We start from the raw sequence: 21,260 nt of genomic DNA on the forward strand, positions 1-21,260 counted from the left end.
GGTCGGAGGGAGCTGTTGGGGGGCGGGTTCAGAGCACACGGAAGCAAATAGTTCGTCACAATGATGATGTAGTACCTACGGCATCGTGGAGTTCTCCAGCTGAACGCTATGCGCTGTGACGAACTATTTACTCAGTGATGGAGTCGGGGAAAGGCAGGTGGGGGAGAAATTCCTGATTTAGAGATTGCTTGTTACCAAAAACATAGGGAGTGTTTCTGAGTGCAGAGATTGGCTGTGTCAGCAGAAGAGTTTTCTGTGTGTAGTTAATCAATCTCTGCATGACATAAGCTAACTGTAAATCTTGTCTTTTACTGTAGCTGTATCTGTGCTTTGGTGGTTTACATTGCCATGCAAAATAGATGAACTTCTTATTGCCCCAGCAAACATAGTTATGGAATAGTTTCTAATGTAGACTAAGATGAAATCTCTGGAGGTTAAACAGTAGTAATTTCTTACTTCTCTGAGGGAGAAAAAAAAAAATCACTTGGAGAACTCTGGACAAGAGGGATTTGTGGCCTAATTTAGGAAGATCATTAAATACAGAAACTTTGCATGGAAAAAGACAGCAATAGCTATGGGAGAAGCTGGCAAGCATGTGGCAAGGCTGAGTGCACTGCTGCAAAAGCTGCTCAGATCTATACTTGATGCATTATGTTGATGCTGATCTTTTGTTTCTAAAATTGTGAGTGGTAGATTTTTGTTTTGGAACATGCTATGTGTTTTGTTGTAAGTGGTGTTAAAGGTAACTTTTAATTTTTTCCTTAGATATGGGCTCATTATGCCAAAAAAATTGCCACAGAAAAATCTTGTTTCGCAGAAACTCTCAGTGTTTGCAGATGACTCTGATGAAGAGGTCAGTTCAACAATTTTCTTCTGAAATTTGCCCCATATTCTGCTAATTGTTTGTTTACAGCCCATAATGCCTGCATCAGCTTATGGCACTGTCACTAAGATACATGTCATCTTTTTGGATTTGGGTGTGAAATATGATCTGTGTTTTCTTTAGTGCAAGTTATATGGGAGTGATGACTTGATTGTTGGTTACTATCAACTCTTCCAAAAGTTCATCACATGTGGCAATCTGTTAGCAAGAGCTTAACAGTATGTAGCTCGTAAATAAATTTGTTGGCTATCACTGGTAAATATGTCTACAAATAGAAAGACAGTAGTAATCAGCAGTCGTTTCTCAGATACTAACTTTGAAGTGTGTTGTTAAGTGTATTTTGTCCTTTAGCTCATTCCACCCAAATTTGATATAACTGATTTATGATGTTGGCACTCACTGCGAAAGTTGTACAACCCAAAAGTTCTAAAGCCAAAAAAAAAAAAAAAGAGTAAGTAATGAGAATTACTTGTAATTCTGGAAGTACTCGCAATACTTGTAATATTAGATTGAACAATACACAGCTTTTCTATGATCACAGTTTGATGATACTCTGTGATGTATGACTATATTGCATAATGTTGATACTGTTCTTTTCTATAGTATCCTTCAATTTTTAATTTTTTTTTTAAGTATTACCTTCAAAATACTAGCTTTCTACCTGCCCCAGTAGAGGGTGCTGTACACTATAAAAATTACACTTCTGGATGTACTGCTCTGAGTATGGGGGGCATCCAAGAACTGTGTGGTATATAGGCTGGTTTAGATACCTTACAGAAACCCAACTTCTAAACCAGAATTTTTAAAGGATTTAAAGCCAGTTCATAGTTTACAGGGAAAGAATAAAAACTCGGAATTGTGGAGGTGAACTGTCCACATAGATGGAGCTTTCTGGACATAATAATGTTACAGTGTACTGGGTTTTATCGATCTGGAATTATTTGTGATGGTTTAATCATAATGTCGTCATGTGCATGTTTAACTTTTTTCTACAAAACCCAGAAAATGAACTTTATATATGCCCATAGTCTAGAATTTTAACATTTAAGAAGTTGAAATTTAGAATCAGTTGAAATTTAGAAATAGAACATATGTTTCAAAAATGTTCTTATTGCTCTAGAGCTTCACTCAATGTTCTTTCTTTTGTGTGGTTGAAAAAACCAGTGCTAATAAAGCATCAAATAGTCTTTGTCAGTTTCTGACTCCTATTATCAAAACATCTATTTTTTTAGATGTTTTTTTAATGAACTAGCAGCTGTTATTTTTATGTCATAGAAGGCCTGAATCTAGCATTCCTGGTGTGCCTGGTTCCATTACAGAATCCAGAATGCTAATGTTGAAGGTGTCTGAGCTACCTTTATACAGGGCATGAAAGGGCTGAGGGCCTTCCTAGTAATGTCCACTCAGTCCTCAACATGAAACTGCCTCAACGCAGCTTATAGGACTTACAGAAAACAGAGAGGAAACAAACATCTCTTTCCTCACTTAGCTGCTGTCCTCAGCGCTATCAGGAGGTGCGTCCCTCCACTTGAGCTCATAGCTAGCACCATGTCTCTAAAGAGAGGCTTTACTTTAAATACAGCTAATGGAGATGACAGTGGATCTGCTGTCCTTAATGGCAGGATCATTTTCCGTGTCACTTTGGGATTTGGTGTCTTTCACTACATAATGAGACTGACCCCACATTTTCCAGACCCCAAGAATGAGCTTGAATTAATCTATTGTCATTAAACATTACACGGAAGGACTGAGAACCTTCCTGAATATGGGGCTATCTTGTGTTTTTTCACTTCTTATTTTCTTTTAATATCTAAACATTAAAGAAAAATAATTAATTCTAATAATTCTAATAATAATAATGTATGATGCTGTCTGCTAACTTTTAGCTTAACAGATCAAGTATCCTCCCTTTCAGAAATGCTGACAGATTCACTACCAGAGTTTCCTATACAGACTCTTAAAAGCTGTCATGCTCATCAGTATGGTACATACCCAGCAAAAAGTAATAATCTCATAACTGCTTTTATCAAAGAAGATCATTTTTAAAAAAAGCAAAATTACTTTATTAGTTCAATAATAATTTCAGAGCTTTTCAAGATAAGGAGCAGCATTTGGGAGGGGTTTCATTTCCTGTCTGCTACCTTATCAGTCAGAACTACATCTCAAATGTCTGGAGATTATGTATTTTTAACTGAACACTAATAAAGTTTGTGCTGGGAAATGTGCACACCTGACTTGGTTTGTGATTATATATTAGATACCAAACTTTTGCTCCCTTTTTTTTAAATGTTACTATGCATATTTCATTAAGATTTTGCCTATACCCTTGCTGAAGGAATTTGAAAGGGTTTTTTTGCTGTGGCTAAATACGTTAATGGATGTTAGTTGCTGATGAAGGTGATCTTTGGCTTAGTTCGTAAGAAACAGAACATCTGGGGTGGAACTTTTCTTGAAATACAATGTTGACTGGGAAAAAGCAAACCAGGCGATTACAGTTACTTCTAGCCAATATAGTTCTGAATTATTTGCTTTCATAATGTGGAGTTGTTGCTATCTTTAAAAACTGGGGGGGAAGGTTGTTTACCCCTAGGAAAGCCTGTTGTAGAGAGTAGATGCAAAAAACTATGATGTGTTAGAAATAAGATTCCATTCTGGCTTGCTGTTATTTGTGACAAACCCATTTTCTCCAAAAATACTATTCCCTTATTCATGCATTGTGTTTTCAGAGGTGGCTTGTCAGTATTCCCAATGCACTGTTCCATGTTCTATTTTATCTTTGGAATTTATTTGAAAATATCTCTGTGGTACAGCAGATAAAATTCCTGTTTCTTGATTGTATGAGAATTACCCAACATATATTCTTATACCTTACCAGGCTTTCGAAACTGATTTGTTGCTACAGGATGTAAAGTGTAGCTGAAAAAATAACTACATAGACCACAGTAGGTGCTAAATCCAGGAGAGAGATCATGGAGTCAGTGTGGATAGTTCTGTGAATGTATCAGCGTGATTTGGTGTTTTTTTTTAGTGACCATCTAAAAGATAAATGGAGTGTTTTAAGGAGGCACAAAGGAAGAAACTGAAAACAAGCAGAAAACCGTATCCTGTTGTAGACTCAGATTTTTGGTTTTGCTTACAGATACTTCAATTCACTTTGCAACTTTGCAAAGGATACAGTATGACTAAAAAAAAGATGGGCAAAGTAATGAGTATTGATGATGACCAGAGTTTAAGCAACAGTTTTCATGCAAAATAAGACTAAGTAGACTAAAGGGGCTCTCGGAAAAGAGATTACTGAGGAGAAGGAAGTGGAGAGGAGTAACTTGAGAGGATGTATGTAAGATCAAGAATGACTCAGAGAAATTAAAGTGATTTTGCCATTTCTCATAATACGAGCAGTAGGGTGTATTACGGAGTTACCAAGTAACTGGTTTAATCTACACAAAAGGAAGTTGGGTTTTTTCTCCACACTCCAATGTATAATTAAGTTGTGGAACTCATTGCCATGGACTGTTGTGGCACGGCCAAAAATATAAATTGATTCAGAAATGATTAGTCAAATTAAGCGATGCTCTTGGTGTCAAACAATGGTCCAGGTGCATCCTCCAGTCCAGGAAGTCCCTAACCTCCTCATTTCTGGAAGCTAGGAGGGAATGCAAAGGAAAGCTAATTCTGTACGTGCCTTGTTTTTCATGTTCTTTCTCTTGATCTTCTGCTAGTAGCCATGACTCATATAGTGTATGAATTGAGATGAATCTGTTGCCTGACTTGATTTTTTCTTTTCCCGTGAAGGCTTGAGTCTTATGTGCATTTAGTGATCATCCATGTGCAGGCTGTAGTTGGATAATGTAGGTCTCTATGAGGGCAAGCCTTATGATTCTCTGCTAAATACATATACATGAGAGTGTAAGTAGCTCATTTTAAGATGTTTTGATACCAAACTGTCAGGAATCCAACGATCTCGCAGTCTGAGATTCCTTATCTGACCTGAGAAGAATGAAGTGAGCAGAGTCAGATCTCAGCCTTTCAGAGACGTACCCACATAGGGCCACAAACTTGGGGCGAGATCCATAGAAACACATGCAGGTATCTACACTTGAGTTGCCTGAGCTCCCTGTACAGTCAGTAGAGATGCAGGTACTTCTGAGGCACAACTTACCTCCTTCTGAAGCAGACACCTAAAATCAGTGAGATGAATTTTGCTCTGAAAGTGTCTATTTCTCAGTCTTTAACGATAAAGTGCTCTTGGACTGGCTAGCTCAGTATAAATATAAGCTTTGCTTTTTGTGAACTGGCTGACTATCTGTGCTTCTTTCACTTGCTGGTCAAATAGAGCTCCAGATTATCCTGCTGTTGCTGTTTGGTCAAATATTTTTCTGCACATTCAGTTAAAACTAGATGGTTGTAGTGAGAGATTAAAATCAAACCACATATAATCTCCCTGACGTCACTGAAGCATTTAATTTTCCTTTAAAATGTCTTTCACTTTAAACAAAGGTAATTCATTTTATGGGTCTACTGCAAAGCAGCATGTAGAGAATTCAAAAGGGCAATGTTAAAGGACAAAGCCTCCTCATGGGTCTTTCATAACAGGTTATATTAGAGCAGAAGCATCTTTTGGTTTTAAAAAAGGCATGGAGTGATGTCTTATATTGTCTGTCAGTAAGTACCACGCCTGGGGTTTTGGTAGCAACCACAAATGCTTTTCCTTAGGAGGCAGGCTATGCAGCTAATACGAGATACTCCATTAATAATAGCTATTATGTCAGAATTTGGTGGTCTTGTACTTCTTGTGGCAGTCAGTGGGGAAAAACAAGTCAGGTATCTGACTCACGTATACTTTGAGAGCATCTATTAAAATAGTTGTGACATTCTTAGCTTCAGATTTAAGGCTGTAACTCCCCAGAAACCAGCTTCAGCACTGAAAATTATACTAGTCACAGACTAAGACATGTTTTCTGAGGCTATGCTTAAATGGTGCTGCACCCTCTGCTCCAGAAATTATGTCATTTACAGCAGCAGTTTAGGATTACTTCTGAAACCCAACGTCAGCAACTGGCTTTTTTTCCCAAGAACAAACAAGACAAATGAGTAGCAACTCAGAAGGATAAATACAGCCCGAGTATTGGTTAAACTAGGCGCATTCAGGTAAATCATTTGCTATCCTCCTTTTGGTTTGGTTTTCTAAAAAAAGCCTTATACGATTCATTGTCTGACATTTGCCCATAGTAAGTTTCTGACCGTACTGGCCAATTTCAAGTGAATTCGACAAGACTAGACCTCTCTAACTGCAGAACAAAGACCCTGTTCATGCCCTGATGAGGAGAAAGACAAGATGATCTCAACCCTCCCCAGTTCTGTTCGGCTGGCCTGGAAGCTGAGGGCTGGCTGCCTAGCCTAAGTGAGGCAGGAGGAAGCAGGAGATGCAGAGGGAAAGAACTGCAGTTGGGACCTCAGATGTGGGAAGACTGGGACATTGTGGTGGGAAGGCAGAGAAGTCAAATTTGTAAGAAAATTAAATTTTAGTTGTCTCATTTGTGGAATTGCCTTTTTAGGTATTTGCTTTTGAACTTTCAATAGAGCTTTTTGTATAAAGCTGTAAATTGTTTACATGCTCAGTCAGGATTTGAACATAGCTGAGACAAACTGAAAGCATTGGTCAGTAGTTTGAATGTTCTTCTTTGCTTGTGTAGGAGCAATGTAAAGAAGACATTTTAGGAAGTAACTTACAAGGGGTGCTTACCTGCAGGCAAAAATAAGGAGGTAGCTCAAGCACTTAAGAACCTGACAGAAGATTATAGATACCTGAAGGAGATAAGAAATGGGAGAGAACACTGAGAAATGTTAGTAGATTGGGGTCATTTCTTTTATTACTCTTTTTTTTTTTTTTTTTTTTTTTTTTTTTTTAACCTTTTCCATTGTGTACAACCTATCTTCCATGGTCTTGTAGGGCTGGTAGACTGTAGAGTCTCATTTCTAAGAGTTTCTTGATTTGTATGGATTCTATGTAGTTTCACAGGATAGGGTTAAAGCATTTTCTCCTTGCAGAAAATATTAAACTATAAGCTTTGTGCTTCAGAAGAATAGCTTGGCTGCAGGGAAGGAGAAAGTATGAGACAGATTGCTGAGCTTATAGGGCCTTTAATAAATGGGCAGTTGATAAGTAAAAACAATACAAAAGAACGGGAAGTTCTCATCTATCAGAGCTCATAGCACAACAGGAAATTGTCAACCATAAACCATTAGGGAAGGTGTTTGTTTTTTGTAAACTTACTGTACTGCCACTCCAGGCAAACAAATCGCAGGTGGACTTCTTTACAATTATATGTACAATAACCAGGATTATATATTACTTTTGTGTTTATGTAATCTTTGTAGATCAACACGTTTATTTCATGTAGGCAGACAATGAAGGTATTCTAACCAAATATTTTGGTGGGATAAAGCTTATTCTGTAAATATAACTGCAGAATCTGTTTTGTCTTTTACTGAGCCCTTGCTTTCTGGCATAATGCAGGGGAGATTCCTTACTGTGTAGGTACCTTTCTGTAAAACCAGTGTAAGGGTGTCTGATAAAGGAATCCTTCAGTGATGACCCTTAATATGTCAAGCAGAGGACCATCTTCTTCCCCAAGACCCAGGAGGAAGCCTAGGTCTTCTGTGTAATGCTGGTGTATGTTCCACTGCTAATTTAAAATAGTTGTTTATATTAAGAAATTTATACTGACTCATTTGTAGCATTTTTTTAGAAGAAAGCATAGGACATAAAAATCAAGTTCAGTATTTTAAATATTTCTCAACATCAGCTCATCAATCCTGAAAGCCGAGGTAAATACTAGATGAATGAAGCCAGGATTCTTGTAGGTTGTTTTAAACTAAATAATCCGCTATCTATTTCCCCCAGTCAATCAGCCAACCAGCTACATAAATAAATAAGAGGTTATATCCTGTTCTAGTCCAAATAATCAGCAAGCTGCGGTGTACAGGGTGTCGTCCCTGATACCACAGTGGACTCTCTGTGAGTGTGTTGCTAATGTCTGCCAAGCTCAGCTTCCTAAAGCCTGAGGCATGGTCTGCTTCCTTACCTGGTTATCTGCAGCTGGGTTAGACAGAGAGGCTGCTTTCTAGTGAGGGCCATAACTGAATCAGTGCAGCGTTTTTCTTCCATGAAAGTGCACATCATGCTTTCCCTTTATGACTGTAGTTTAATCACAGGGTTTAACATTTTGAAAGCAGAGATGGATTTTATTTAAGTCTGCATATAGCAATTAAAGCACCAGAAAAAGTTGGAATATGTGCCCTTTCAAGTTCCCATTTTTACTGGTATGCAAGTCCCTCACTTGGAGTGGGCGAGGAAGGAATATTTTGAATATTCTGTGTCTCAGTTTTTTCTGATTGTAGTATTACTTATAAAAGTAAGTCCTAGCATGTTTATGGGAAGTGAGCAAAGTTCTGAGTATCTAGAATTCAATGGGTGCTATTATGTGGTACCATATGTACTTCCCCAAATATTGACAGTGTTGCCTTAGCACCTTCTCTTGCTGAGTTTGGAATTACTTGATACTCCTCTGAGATACTAGCTTTCTGGCTTTTTTTTTTTTTTTTAAAGCTACACAGAAGCTTGCAAGTCTTTTTATTATTTATGGTTTGCATAGCAGAAAAAAATCCCTTACAGGTGATCACTCTGTGTACCTGTTTGTTAGTCCCACATGACTTGTGAACTCAGTAACAGTCTTAACCATCTTTGGTGGGTGGCAGAGGTTGCAAAGATGCTGTGTTCCTGTGGTCTTCATGAAAATTGGCAGCTGGGTTAAGGGACAGACATAGATGAGAATTTGTGTTTTTAATCTTTCTCAATGTTGAGGAGGAACCATTGACTGACTGCTCAGCACAGGGCTACCTTTTGGTCACACACAGTGTTGCCCACTTGCCAAAGCAAGCAGGCAGGGTGTCTGAGGAGGTGATAGGGGAAATAAAGAGACGGAGGGCACAAAGCCACATATAATGAAACTCCGTTAATTCTGCTGCTCATGGCACAACTTGTTCCCTGTTTCTGAAATTAAACAGTGAAAAATATTTGCGCTGTTTACAGTCTGTCATGTAGAAAATTGTGGAAAAGCACTTGGTTTTTTTCCTTGTTGACACATCTGTTAAAATTTTAGTACCATAAGAAAGAGGGGTCATGACACGTTATTATTTTATTTGAAACACCAAATGAAATCAAAAGCCTTCTTGTTCAGGGGATCTGTTTGAATTTACATGGTGCTAATTCTGTTTGATTTCAGAAGATCCTAGTCCCTGCTGCCAAGCTCCCTGCTAGTTGGTTTCCATTTCTTAATTTTATTAAGAGCTGATTACACAATCTGTCTTTTTAAAATGTGATATAGAGCATGTATTAGTCAAAGTTGCAAGACTTGGGAAGCTGCCAAAATGCAAAAGGATTTTTCCTTCCTATTTCTGCTTTTTAAGATCAAGAGATATTTAATTACATAAACAAGAATACGAGTCCTGTCATTTGTAGTGAATCTGTTTAATAAACATTATTATCTATTGGTTGAGAAAAGAGAGATACGCAGTTTAGTTCAACACTAATTAAAAGACAAAACGAAATAAAATGCAAAGCTTTTTTTAAAAGACAGTATGATTAGAAAACATGTTTTCAGTGGTGGACATGCTTTTTCTTAGGCAAGATTAGTATTGCTATTTTCTAGCATATTAATCTTGAGAAATTAAACATTAACGTTTGAAGTACATGCTGTTCAAATCAGCAGTATTTTTATTTCTAAAAATACAGAACTAATGATACAGATCCAACTTGAAATAAGCGCCAAATCCTTTCAGATACTTGCTTTTTACTATGAATACATTTTTTTCATGTGATTGTCGGTAAGAATGTCTGCTCGTGACTGCTACATCTCTGATGATATTTACGTGCTGGAAGAAGAGTATGTGTATTTGAATAGCACCTATCTATTTCACAGACTATTAGAAATACAATTTAAAAAATCATTGAGAATATTTATCCTTCTTTATTCACAAACATATAATTCCCAAGAACATTAAAATGTTTTTGATACATAAATTGGTAGGAGGGTATAATTCTGATTTCTGTTGATTTTGGGGGTTTGGTTTCTGTGTTTTCCTTTTTTTTTCTTCTTTTTTTTAATGGCAAAAGCTGAAAGAATTGTAGTGTTTGTGAGTGAGTAGATGTATTACAAGCATCCTTCTCTTAGGAATTTGTTTCAGTACTGGCTTTCGCTGTCCTTTGCTAGATGTTTTGCCTGCTGATGTGCTAGCTTCTTGCGCCAACAGACTGACCCTTGCTATAGTGCAGGGGTATGTCCTTTCCACCATTTTTTTGGCAGTGGTTGGAGGAAGGCATTGCAACTAAAAGTTTTCACAGACCTCCTATGTCTCTGAGCATTTCTCAGACAAAGATTGCTTGTTTTGTGAAATGGCATGAAATTTTATGCAGCTTTTGAGGTACATGTCATTGAAATAGTGTTCTTAAACTCATCACCATTTTCATTAAAAAAATATATGTACATACATATGTTGAGGTACTGCAGTACTTTGCAGTAGGAAAAGGCTGATTCGTTGTATGCTGATTCATTCGTATGTGAACGAACTTTTAGTTTTTCTGGCTTACAGAAAAATACTATTGAAGTGAGAGACTGACTTATGTAATGGGACTATTATATAGCTGTTCGTTAGAATGGTAGAAAAATAATATGAGCTGTGTCAATGTAATTAATTTTATTTCTGCAATGTTTCCTTCTTACAGCCATCTGTTGGTGAAAGTCTTCAGAAAGAAGCGTTGAAAAAACAAGCAATGAAACAGGTAAGATGCAGTAGGAACTCTTCATGCCCATGGCAAATTAGGAAATTACTGCATCCATTCTCTTTTATTAAATAATTGCAGAAACATAATTGTGCAACTTCAGAGTTAGAGTTACCCTTTAAAAAAATTTCACGTAATTTTATGATTTTGTGCATTGTTCTTTACAGCACAAGACTTTCTTTAAAACTTGACTTGAAATTCTCAGAGGCTTTCCTCTAGCAAGGATTTTGTTTCACTTTTCTGGGCAAGATTGTTCTTTTTGAAATTCTTCTGGCTATGATCAGAGTAGCTGAAAAACTGGCCAATGAAAGCTGCATGAGTGAGGTTTAACGCAGAGCTGGTCATAATTTAAAACACAATAAAATTTCTGATTACTCAATGCAAGCACTTGAATACACAAGATGTTGAAGTTTGTTTTGTGGCATTGAATACATTGATGTTTTTAGACTTTCTCAAACTGTTTCATTTGTAGAATGTAATGTTACAAAGTATTGGGTTTTTAAATATATACCGACAGTGAGCCTTTTACTGTAATCGAGAAATAAATTGTACAGAGGAAACATGAATTTTACATTTTAAAAAGTTCCAGACCAATAAAAGACATAGCTAGAAGAAAACGATATTTGCGCATCACACATTTAACACATTGCTGTTTTTCGATGGAGGTAATATGTGCTTGAGAGACACTTGTATGGTTGCTGTTCAGCATTCCTCTTGTGTTGTCAGGAGATCTGAACTAAGGGCTGCCCTAGTTGTTTTTTTCTGATAGTGCTTTTAAAAACTGAACGGTTTCACAGTTCTTACTTCGAACGTGACTGTACAAACAGAAGATAGAACTGTGAAATATGGAATCATATCCTGAATTGGTACATATTTATTATTTGGAGCTTTGGACAAGGAGGATAAACTATAGGTGAAAACAGACAGTAAAATTTATTGAAATGTTGTTTACTGTTTATTAAAAAAATAAACGTTATTTGATGGAACAGTTTGCTGATTAAGAAGTTTCCAGTATTGTTTTGACTGTTGTGCTTTGCTTCCTGTATTTCCTATAGCTGCAATTACTGGTCATGATTTGGTTTTTCATCTTCTCAATCCCTGTAAATAGTTCAAGAACTTTGTAGATCAGACTGTTTTTAATTTACACTCAATGTTCTAATGGATAGGTCTATACTATAGATCTGTTTAAATTACAATATAGGAATAATGTTTGAAAACAGTAAAATATTTCATGCTTCCTTTTTTGGTATCTTCTCCTCCTCCTCCCTTTTTTTCTTTTAGACTAAATTGGAGATTCAGAAGGCTTTGGAAGAAGATGCTACAGTGTACGAATATGACAGTATTTATGATGAAATGCAGCAGAAGAAGAAAGAAAGTAATGCCAGAGTGTTATCCGGAAAAGATGACAAAAAGGTCAATACCTGAGAATGTATGCTGTCTGTCTTATCTCTGTATGCTTGGAATAACTCTGATTGCTTAACTTTCAAGCTTTGCCAAATGCATTTTCTCATGGGGCATACAAATTGTGCTCAAATGCTGTTACGTAAGGTAGCAATTTGCAAGAATTTTGGCAAAACTGTTAGTTCATCAGGTACTTTAGAGAATGTTGCAATGGGATAATAGGATTAGAGGCAGTGGGCCCTGTAACAATACTACTTCTGATAGTAAGGACTTTTTCGTTATTAAGCCAATGAACATAAATCGTCCCTCCTCACTCACTAGTGTGCTTAACTGGAGGACTGTCAGAAGAATAAAGTAATTAACTTTCATTGGTGAAACGTGAGCCAATTTCCACAGCCCACCACCTTATTTCAAAGCATTGCTGAATTATACTGACAAGTGATATTTTCATTGTTACTTACTCTATTTCATTTGAAAGCTCTTGTCAGGTTATGTGGGTATAAAAGGAAGCTTCCCACTCCTTTACAGCAATAGAAAGGCAAGACTATTACAAGACAGAAGACAGGGGGGTGAGAAATTAATTTCACTCAGAGCAAAAATCATCCTAGTCAAAGATGGGCTGAATGTTTTGATTGAATACAGCAACCTCTTTTGTTATTGGGAAGCATGCCATGTCAGTGATCTAAAAGGGAGTGACAGTTTATTTCAGATAGCTGTCAAACAGTGTGAGAATATGTTAGACTAGCTTCTGTCAGTTTTCTTCCGTTACCAACTTTCTTCAACATCTCCATAAATCCCAATTTGTGTTTTCTCAGCCACCTCAATTACCTCTCAGTATGATACCTTTTTTCCCTCCTATTTTAGCCCAGATATATCCAAAATATCCTCAAAGCAGCTGAGATTAGAAAGAAGGAGCAAGAAAAAAGAATGGAAAGAAAAATTCAGAAAGAGCGTGAAATGGAAGGAGGAGAGTTTGCTCACAAAGAGGCTTTTGTGACTTCAGCCTATAAGAAGAAGCTGCAAGAAAGGGCTGAGGAGGAAGAAAGAGAAAGAAGAGAGGCAGCTCTCGAGGGTGAGATTCACACTGAAATAATTCCCCTTAAAAAGAAGTATGGCCTTATACTTTACAACATTGTCATCTGGTCTCTCTGTGATGCTTGAGATAATTAAAATTCAAAAGGACCAGATAGTAGATACTGAATCAGATTCACTTTGTCTGTTATTTTCCATTGTACATGTTACTAAAGGAACAGAGGAAGCTCCTCTGTTTGTGTGTCAGTACTATTTGGGTTTCTACTTTTAATTTTTGAGGAAGGTCAGTTGTTGAAGGAAGACTCGTAAGCCTGGGGTACAATGATGCTTACACTCCTTACTTCATACATTCTGTATGGCGTCCCAGGAATAGGTGTAAAGAGTAGGATATAGGATCGCAAGATAAATCAGGTTGGAGTGGACGTCTGAAGGTCATCTATTCCAGCCTTTTGCTCAAAGCGTGGTCTGCTGTGAGGTCAAATCAGGTTGTTCTGAGCATTTTCCACTCTGGGCTTGAAAACTTCCAGGATGGAGTTTGCAGTCTCGGTGGTGTCTTTACCAGTTGTGAGTTGTGTCTGATGAGTATTTGTGGCACAGTAAATCCAACCTTACTTTCTTTCTCTTAGCGTACCTGGATGTGACCAAACAGAAGGATCTCAGTGGATTTTACAGACATCTTTTAAACCAGAGGGTAGGGGAAGAAGAGATGCCTAAATGCAGCTTCCGTGAAGCCAGGTAGGGTACAATCCCAGAAGGCTTTCGGATATAAACCAGCTTCTGGCTGTTCGTGATTCCAGACTCACTAAAACACTGTAAGAGTTAGGCAGAGAATACTAAAACACTGGTAGGGTAAGCTGATTACTTTATACATCTGATTAACTGAATTATTTGGAAAAATGTCTAATGATTGTCTATAAGACAGAAAGAAGCAGGAAGGGGATGCCGTTTAAAAAGTATCAAGAGGACAGTCATACTTGTAATACTGCTTGGTATTATTCTAACCTGATATATGGCAATCTGTATTAAGAATCATGAGGGAGACAAAGGGTAAAATAATGGGCATAGAGGTAAGTCACAGGAAATGATGTTGTGATACAAATTTCCTGAAAAGAATGTGGGTCTCTAACTTCATACTTATTCCACATTTACAGGTTCATAAAAAATAAATTAATTGAGTGTTGATGCTGTGGTAAAAGGAAACTAATCAAATATATAGGAAGTCCAGTGGGAATATTTTAAAATCTTAATATATGCACATTCCAAAGCAAAATAATGAGATGAGGCTGAATTATTTATGTAGTTGAGATGGTGAAATTCTGCCCTGTGGATAAATACGGTGAAGGGGCTATATTTCTTATATGCAACAACTGATCATTTGAAACAATTAATTTAGGTTAAATCTCACTTGAGATAGGTCTTAAACCTGGATATCACTAGTTAAATGCTTGCCATCACAAAGAAAATACAGCTTTCATCAAGAGATCTTCTAGATCTGAGATTGGATTATTAGAAAGTAAATTCTTAGCTTAAATGAAGAATGTGATCACAGTGAGGTTACTCAGCTATCTGAAATAAGGGAATTCTTGATTATGTCTTTAGTATAAAGATATGCCACCTTATTGGAAATAAATCAGGTAAAGTAGTGTAAAAGAAATAGGAAGTAAGAACTACTGACTGGCAGAAAAGCAGAACAGCTTCCTGAATTTAAGCAGAACATGGGAGATTTGAGGCCACAGTTTTGTCATTTGAGACTTAAAGTATTAGCATACCTATGTGTTTGGAAACATCAGGGATGTTTCACCAAAGAGGAATACCTGCCTGGTTTCAGTGGTGCACAAAGATTGCTACTGAGGTGGTTAAATGAATTTTGCATTTTATGGTTTCCTCTTTTTATTGATGAAATCTAAGTTATTCACTTGCATCTCTTTATATGAACAGTAGCAGTAGTGGTCAGCCCACTTGGTTGTCCATTTGCTTTCATAGTTCTTCTTTCAGAGCGTCTTCCGGAAGATGTAGTTTTGTACTGTGTAGAGGTCATTGGAAATGATAGTTTCTTAATCTTGCAAATTAAGGAAATGTTACTTTTGTGAGTTTTATATAAAATTAATTCAGGAGAAAACAAGTAGTACTGTAGATGGTGTTCCCAGAAAATCTTTCAAATAAGCTCATGTGTATGTTTTAATTTTATTCTTTCTTATGGTGGTACAATAGGATACAGAGAGAAAACAGCTTGATTTTTAGATCTCAGAATTTGCATCACTTGTCCCTAAAGTGATCCACTTTGACTTGTCATTTTAATTAATTGGATTACTAAATAAATTATCAAACTTTTCAGCATAATTTTTAGTCATTATTCATAGACTAACCATGCTTTCAAGCATGCATCAAATGTTCAATCTAACTGGATGGCGTGCTGATTCATAAGAATTTACCACAAACTGTTACTGTAGCTGTATGATTAGAAAGAAGAGACATGTGGCTTGTGTGAGTAAACGTGTATTTCCTTATCAGTCAGAAAAGAATGACAAAGCATAACCTTTCTGTCTACTGCCCAAATTGGTCCTTCATGGGTCGGCTTTTTGTATTTAAGAATCTATAAGCTATTAAAAGATACTAATTTCTATCCAGCCACAAGAGTGAGATCTTCAGAAATACTGGATTAAAAAAACTACTACTACTAATGGAAGCTACGTTCCTACCTCTGTCAACAAAACATACAACCTGCTGCTTCTCTGGATAATTTGACGTGAATAGAGGAATAAACACTTAGGAAAAAATGTGTAGCTTGCCAAAAAACTTACACACAAATACAAATCTGTCTTTTTCCTTAGATGGAGGCTACAGATACTTAACCATAGTCATTCTTTTAGATAAATTCATCAGCTTGCACTCACCAATGAACCAGATACAGATACTTAATAGAAATCCTTTGTGCTGGATTCCTGGACCTGAGCCACAGATAGATTTGCTTTCTTAGACTTTTCAGCAGCATCTTCTGCTTAAGTCCTGACCAGAAGTCAGTTTGTAGAAAAGTCTGAGATTTCAGGCTGTGTAATGTTGTTTTTTCTTTTTTAACATAAAAAATATAGGATAAAGGAAGAAAAATCTGACAGTTGTTACGATGAATCCAACCAAAGGAACAAATGCCCATATGAAAGGCAAAGACTGAAGCCCTCTGCTAAGAAAGAGAATAATCCAGATGCTGATACTGACTTAGGAACTGATAGTAGTGATGATGATAAGGGGCACAAAAATAGTAAAGTAAATTTGAAAAAGAAGAAAAGGAGAGAGAGCTCTGTGAGCAGTGAAGAGGAGGCTAAACGTCACAAGAGCCAGAGGCATTCCAGGTCACCAAGCTCATCCAGCGTGGAGGAAGAGCTGCGCACAAAAGCCCAAACAAATCATCTTACAAAGAGGGCAGAGAGCAGACCAAGCAGAAGGGGAAATGATGAACAATACAGGGAAAAAGATTATGAGAGAAGCAGGACCCATGAAAAGGATCTCCAAAGGGAAAAGGAAGAGCGACATAGATACGCCGATCACACTAATAAAGATAATTACAGAAGGAGGGAAGAGCAAGATGATAAACAAAGGGGGAAGGAAAGAAAAGAGAGGGAGGGACATGGCAGAGAATGGAGGAAGGGCTTAGAAAAGGAACGAGAGAAAGAAAGAATAAGAAATGGTAAAGATAGATATAATGACAGAGAGAAGGAGAGAGGAGAGAAATGCAGAGAGAAGGAAGATCATGTGAAGGAGAGGAGAGAGAAATATGGTCGTGATGAAAAGAAACACAGAGAGAGGAGGGAAAGTACTCCTACATGTTTAGAAGAAGATGGAGAGACTGATCTGGAAAAAGAGAGAAAGGGAAAAGAGAGAGAGGTGGATGAGAAGGGAAGATCCAGTTCTGGCATTTTGTCTGAGCAGAAACGTAAAGCTGGAGAAGAAGGGGAGAAAGGGGAGAAAGAACAAGCACAGAAACCATCTGAGAGCATGAGCAAATTTGCCAAACGGAGCAATGAAGAGACAGTCATGTCAGCAAGGGACCGCTATTTGGCAAGGCAAATGGCACGTGTCAGTACGAAATCTTACATTGAGAAGGAAGAAGATTAATGTCCCTGTGGCAGACAAAAACACTTGGTCTGTCAACCAGGAGGAAAAGCCACTCTGCGTGGACTCTTGTACAGAAATAAAAGGGTATCCTAGCTATTTATTCCTGGCTTTCATTTAAGAAATTGTGTGTGCCATAATAGAAGAACAACTTCTGAAATGGATTGATGGATCACTTGATACACACCCTTAGTCTGTTTATACAGTTGAAATATTAAATTTGGCTGACTCTGTCCACCCTGGCCATCAGTACCCTATCCTTGGTACTTGAAGATTCTGGGACAGACCTAGGAGTGTTCAACAACATAAGGCGAGAATACTTCCCCCTGGCAGCCTCTACTCCTTTCAGCAGCTGAAACAGTGAGCTCTGCTGAAACAAAGGTGTTCTCAGGCCATAGCAGGAGTCATTGTTGCCCACTGATGCTGTCAAAAATGAGCAGCAGACCTGTAAAAGTGGGAAAAAAGCAAGAAAAACAGCCTGAATAATAACCTAGGAGATTTCTGTACATGGTATGGCATTTTTTAAGCTAAATGCGTATTGATATATGAATTTTGTATTTATGTGTGGGCTTTGGTTTTAGGACCTGATGTACAGAATCACTTAAATAAAGTGTAAGATAAATACTGGATCTCATGCATCGGGTTTTTTTAATGCTTGTGTTATTTTACTTCCTCTTCTTTGTGTGAAATAAGTATACGAGTCTTTTTTCATGCATTAGAGTCATATCTGCTTGTTCTGCTGGAGGTAATATTTTAGATTTGTCAATCTCTCTGTTCAAAGTTTCATAATCAAGAATAAATTTATCTCCAAACTATAACTTGGTAAGTAGGATATCTGACAGTGGTTGTAGTTTTTAAAATACATTTTCAACACTTTTCACAATGGTTGCTTTCACTTCCAATTTGTAGTAAATTTATCACTTTCATGCTATGATAAGGTGAACCAATATAAAAAAAAGATTTTGAGATTTGTGTTTCTCTAATATTTTGTTCAGCAGACTTAGTAACGAGGCAAAATGTGAGTAAAATTAAGTGCCAAGCCTGCCAGTTTACAAAGACTTGAAATGGAATGAGTTTTATATGTAGGTTAATCGAGTAGCTAGGCACTTCCTCCAAGTGTGGACCCGTTTGGTTTTGCTGTTGTTTCTAAACAAATGTAATGTGCATTGGTTCTTCTGTTGGAATAGACTGAAAAGAGTACTTAGCAGTGGGCCAGGGTTCAAACACTAAAGGAAATCCTCTGCTTTTTGTCAGAGACCTTGTTGGTGTAGTAAACTGGACTAGATACTCTGCTTTTTCTTGGAACTGAGTTTTATCTTTGCTCTTCTCATAAGAGAAGCACAAGAGACGTCTACAGATGGATTATGAATATTAAATTTATTACAGTTACAGTTTACAGTACAAGGCACATACTGATAACTTACAATCAGCTTGCAACACTTGCAACTAAACAGCCGCATAAATTAATACAGGTGCATCATGTACAAGTTGGAGGGAATACTTAGTTCTGTACAGCTAAAACTCCAGTTTAATTCTCTTTGCTTAAAAGGCAAACATGTTCCTAATTTACCAGTTTCATAAGTTCCTTTTCACTGTTCAGAATAGAAGGTAGGATATACTCGTGTGATAGATAAGTGGAAGGTGAGCTGAAGAGAAGGAATTTGTTTGTTTGCCTCAAAACACTTTTAATTGGAGTGCAGCCCATTTGGTATCAATATAACTAGTTTTCGTACAAAAACAATGTTTAATGTATGGCTAATTGTTGAGCTACCTGATAAATATTGATTACTCTAAATGTTTTCAGGTGGATATGTAAAAGGAAGGAAAAAAAAAAGAACAGTAAAAATAAATGAAATAAATTTCTCAATATTTCAGCCACTCAGCTAAACAGAGATACTAAAAAATTAACTTATCATAAGAAGATTTAGAAAACTTCAAACCAGTATGCCATACAAAAAAAAGGGGGGGGGGGGGAACTAAACTGGCTTGTAAGTTCAGCTTTTATAGGATGAAAACATGGATGTATTTTATCTTTGTATCATTCAGGAAAAGAAAAGCCTTTTTAATCCACTTCTGGAGGGCTTCCTTGCCCCCATGAAGACCTCAGACTGGGTTACCCTGGTGAAAAGAGAGCAAAGATCTAACATCACTAATGGTCTTCCGGGCTGCCTATTTCTAATATTTTTCCTGTACTTTGCATGTCTACATTGCTTTTTGTATCTTCAAATAACTAAAAAAACCTTTCTCAGTACATCTGTACTCAGAGTGTATCATTCTCATTTTTCAAGTGAGAAATTCAAGCTGAGACACCTTGACATATTTTACACTGTTTACACTGTGACTGTTACTTGGCTTGTATTAATATCAGGGCTTCTTGGCTGACTTTTAATCCACTAGAAAACAGTGGCATTTCTTGGGAAGTTGCTCAGCGTTCTGTGCTAAAACTACCCAGAGAGACAATGTCTATTGTATATTAGTGTCTTAAAAAATACAAATTAAAGATGCATCTTTTGCCATTTCAAGTGCTGTTATAAAAAAAATAACATCAGTAGTATTGCACGCTAAATAGCAGTGATTTCTGCAATTATTACTCTGCAAATTATTCCACTAGAAATAATATTCCCAGTTTCCATTTGTTTGCAAGAGCTGAAAGAGAAACTTTGGCTTTGATACAGATAACGCTCATATTTAACTCAAGCATTTCTGTTCCCACCTTCACCCTTCCTAATAAAAGGTAGCAGAATGTCTGTTTAAAGAGGCTTTTGCAAGTGGGTATACACTAGTGACTAAAAATTGGAACTGTAAGTTTTGGGTTGGAGGGGGGGGTTGGTTTGGTTTTGTGGGTTTTTTTTAATGCGCCTAGCATGAAACAGTATCAAGTCTGCCAAAAAATTCCATTTGTAAGATTTATCTATACCAATACTTACGCATTTAAGAGGAAACATCTAGCGTTAGTTGAACCAGTCTGAAGAATGGAGAAGCTGGGTAGGGTTTTCTCCTCTATTTCCCACTCTTTGATATTGGAGACATATCAGCACCTCGTTCATCTTACATTGACATTTCATTTGTGTTTTTTCAATTAATGAACTTATAACAGAAAACTTAATTTTTAAAAAAAATCAGTAATTTTGTGATTGGTAACTTAATAACTAAATTACTTTCTAATATTAAAAGAATTCCCAGACTGTTCCTCTTTTCCTTACAGTGAAGCCCGTTTTGGAAGTAGTTTTCAAATATACTTGAGGGATAAGCTACAAAACTATTTCTTATGGTCAACTATCCAATAAGACAGATTTATTATGTTTTGCTGGTGGCAATGCAAGAATATATTCCCTTTTTAAAAACAGTTTAGGAGTCTTTTGTTTGTAGTTCCAAAAGAACAGTTATTGTCCCTTGAAGTCATTTCCTTATTGGAAGTTGGGCTTGAGACCTAAAGTTAAGTGAACTCAAGTCAATAGCTGAAGTGTAAGAGGCCTTCCTCCCGGAGGTGTCTGCACACCTAAGGAGAAGAACCTTGGCGGAAGCAATGAAAATGTTTTCAAAAGGCAAACACGCCATCACTGCATTACTCTAACATGGTAAGTTCATTCTTTGTACCAATGTAAACTCTTCAATAAGTTTCTTAATGCCTGCTGCTATGAATGCGTATATAACCTTGTTAATTTTAGCAGTACGTTACTTAAGTAGACTGTGAGATACAAAAGAGACTTTTATCCTCTATTTTATTTTACTTTTGTTATAATCTATGTGGCAGAGTAAAAATACAATGTAAGTTTTTACATAAATGATGACTACTTAGGTTTATCTAAACTGCCATGTAACTGCAGCAAAACTATTGTCCCCCAACTGACTTGGCAATTGCAGTAGTCTGAAGGGCAGTTACATTTGGAGAGCATGTGTATGCATATAATATAAATAGGTTAGTATGTGCATGAAAATTAATTTGTATATCAGTGCCTCAAAATTTAATATAAATAGTTCTGATGCTAATCAATC

The 21,260-nt window shown here is 36.9% G+C and overlaps 1 protein-coding gene across 1 annotated transcript; it reads left to right on the plus strand.

Annotated features, from left to right (window-relative positions):
- Positions 1–137: 137 nt before the first annotated feature.
- On the plus strand, positions 138–17,267 carry NSRP1 (nuclear speckle splicing regulatory protein 1). The gene is made up of 7 exons (XM_009572274.1): positions 138–157; positions 766–853; positions 10,668–10,724; positions 12,006–12,137; positions 12,990–13,197; positions 13,784–13,892; positions 16,247–17,267. Exons 1-7 carry the CDS (start codon positions 138–140, stop codon positions 17,265–17,267), a joined length of 1,635 nt encoding a protein of 544 aa, XP_009570569.1.
- Positions 17,268–21,260: the final 3,993 nt, after the last annotated feature.

The sequence above is a fragment of the Fulmarus glacialis genome, unplaced genomic scaffold (assembly GCF_000690835.1).
Source record: "Fulmarus glacialis isolate BGI_N327 unplaced genomic scaffold, ASM69083v1 scaffold39342, whole genome shotgun sequence".
Lineage (NCBI taxonomy): Eukaryota > Metazoa > Chordata > Aves > Procellariiformes > Procellariidae > Fulmarus > Fulmarus glacialis.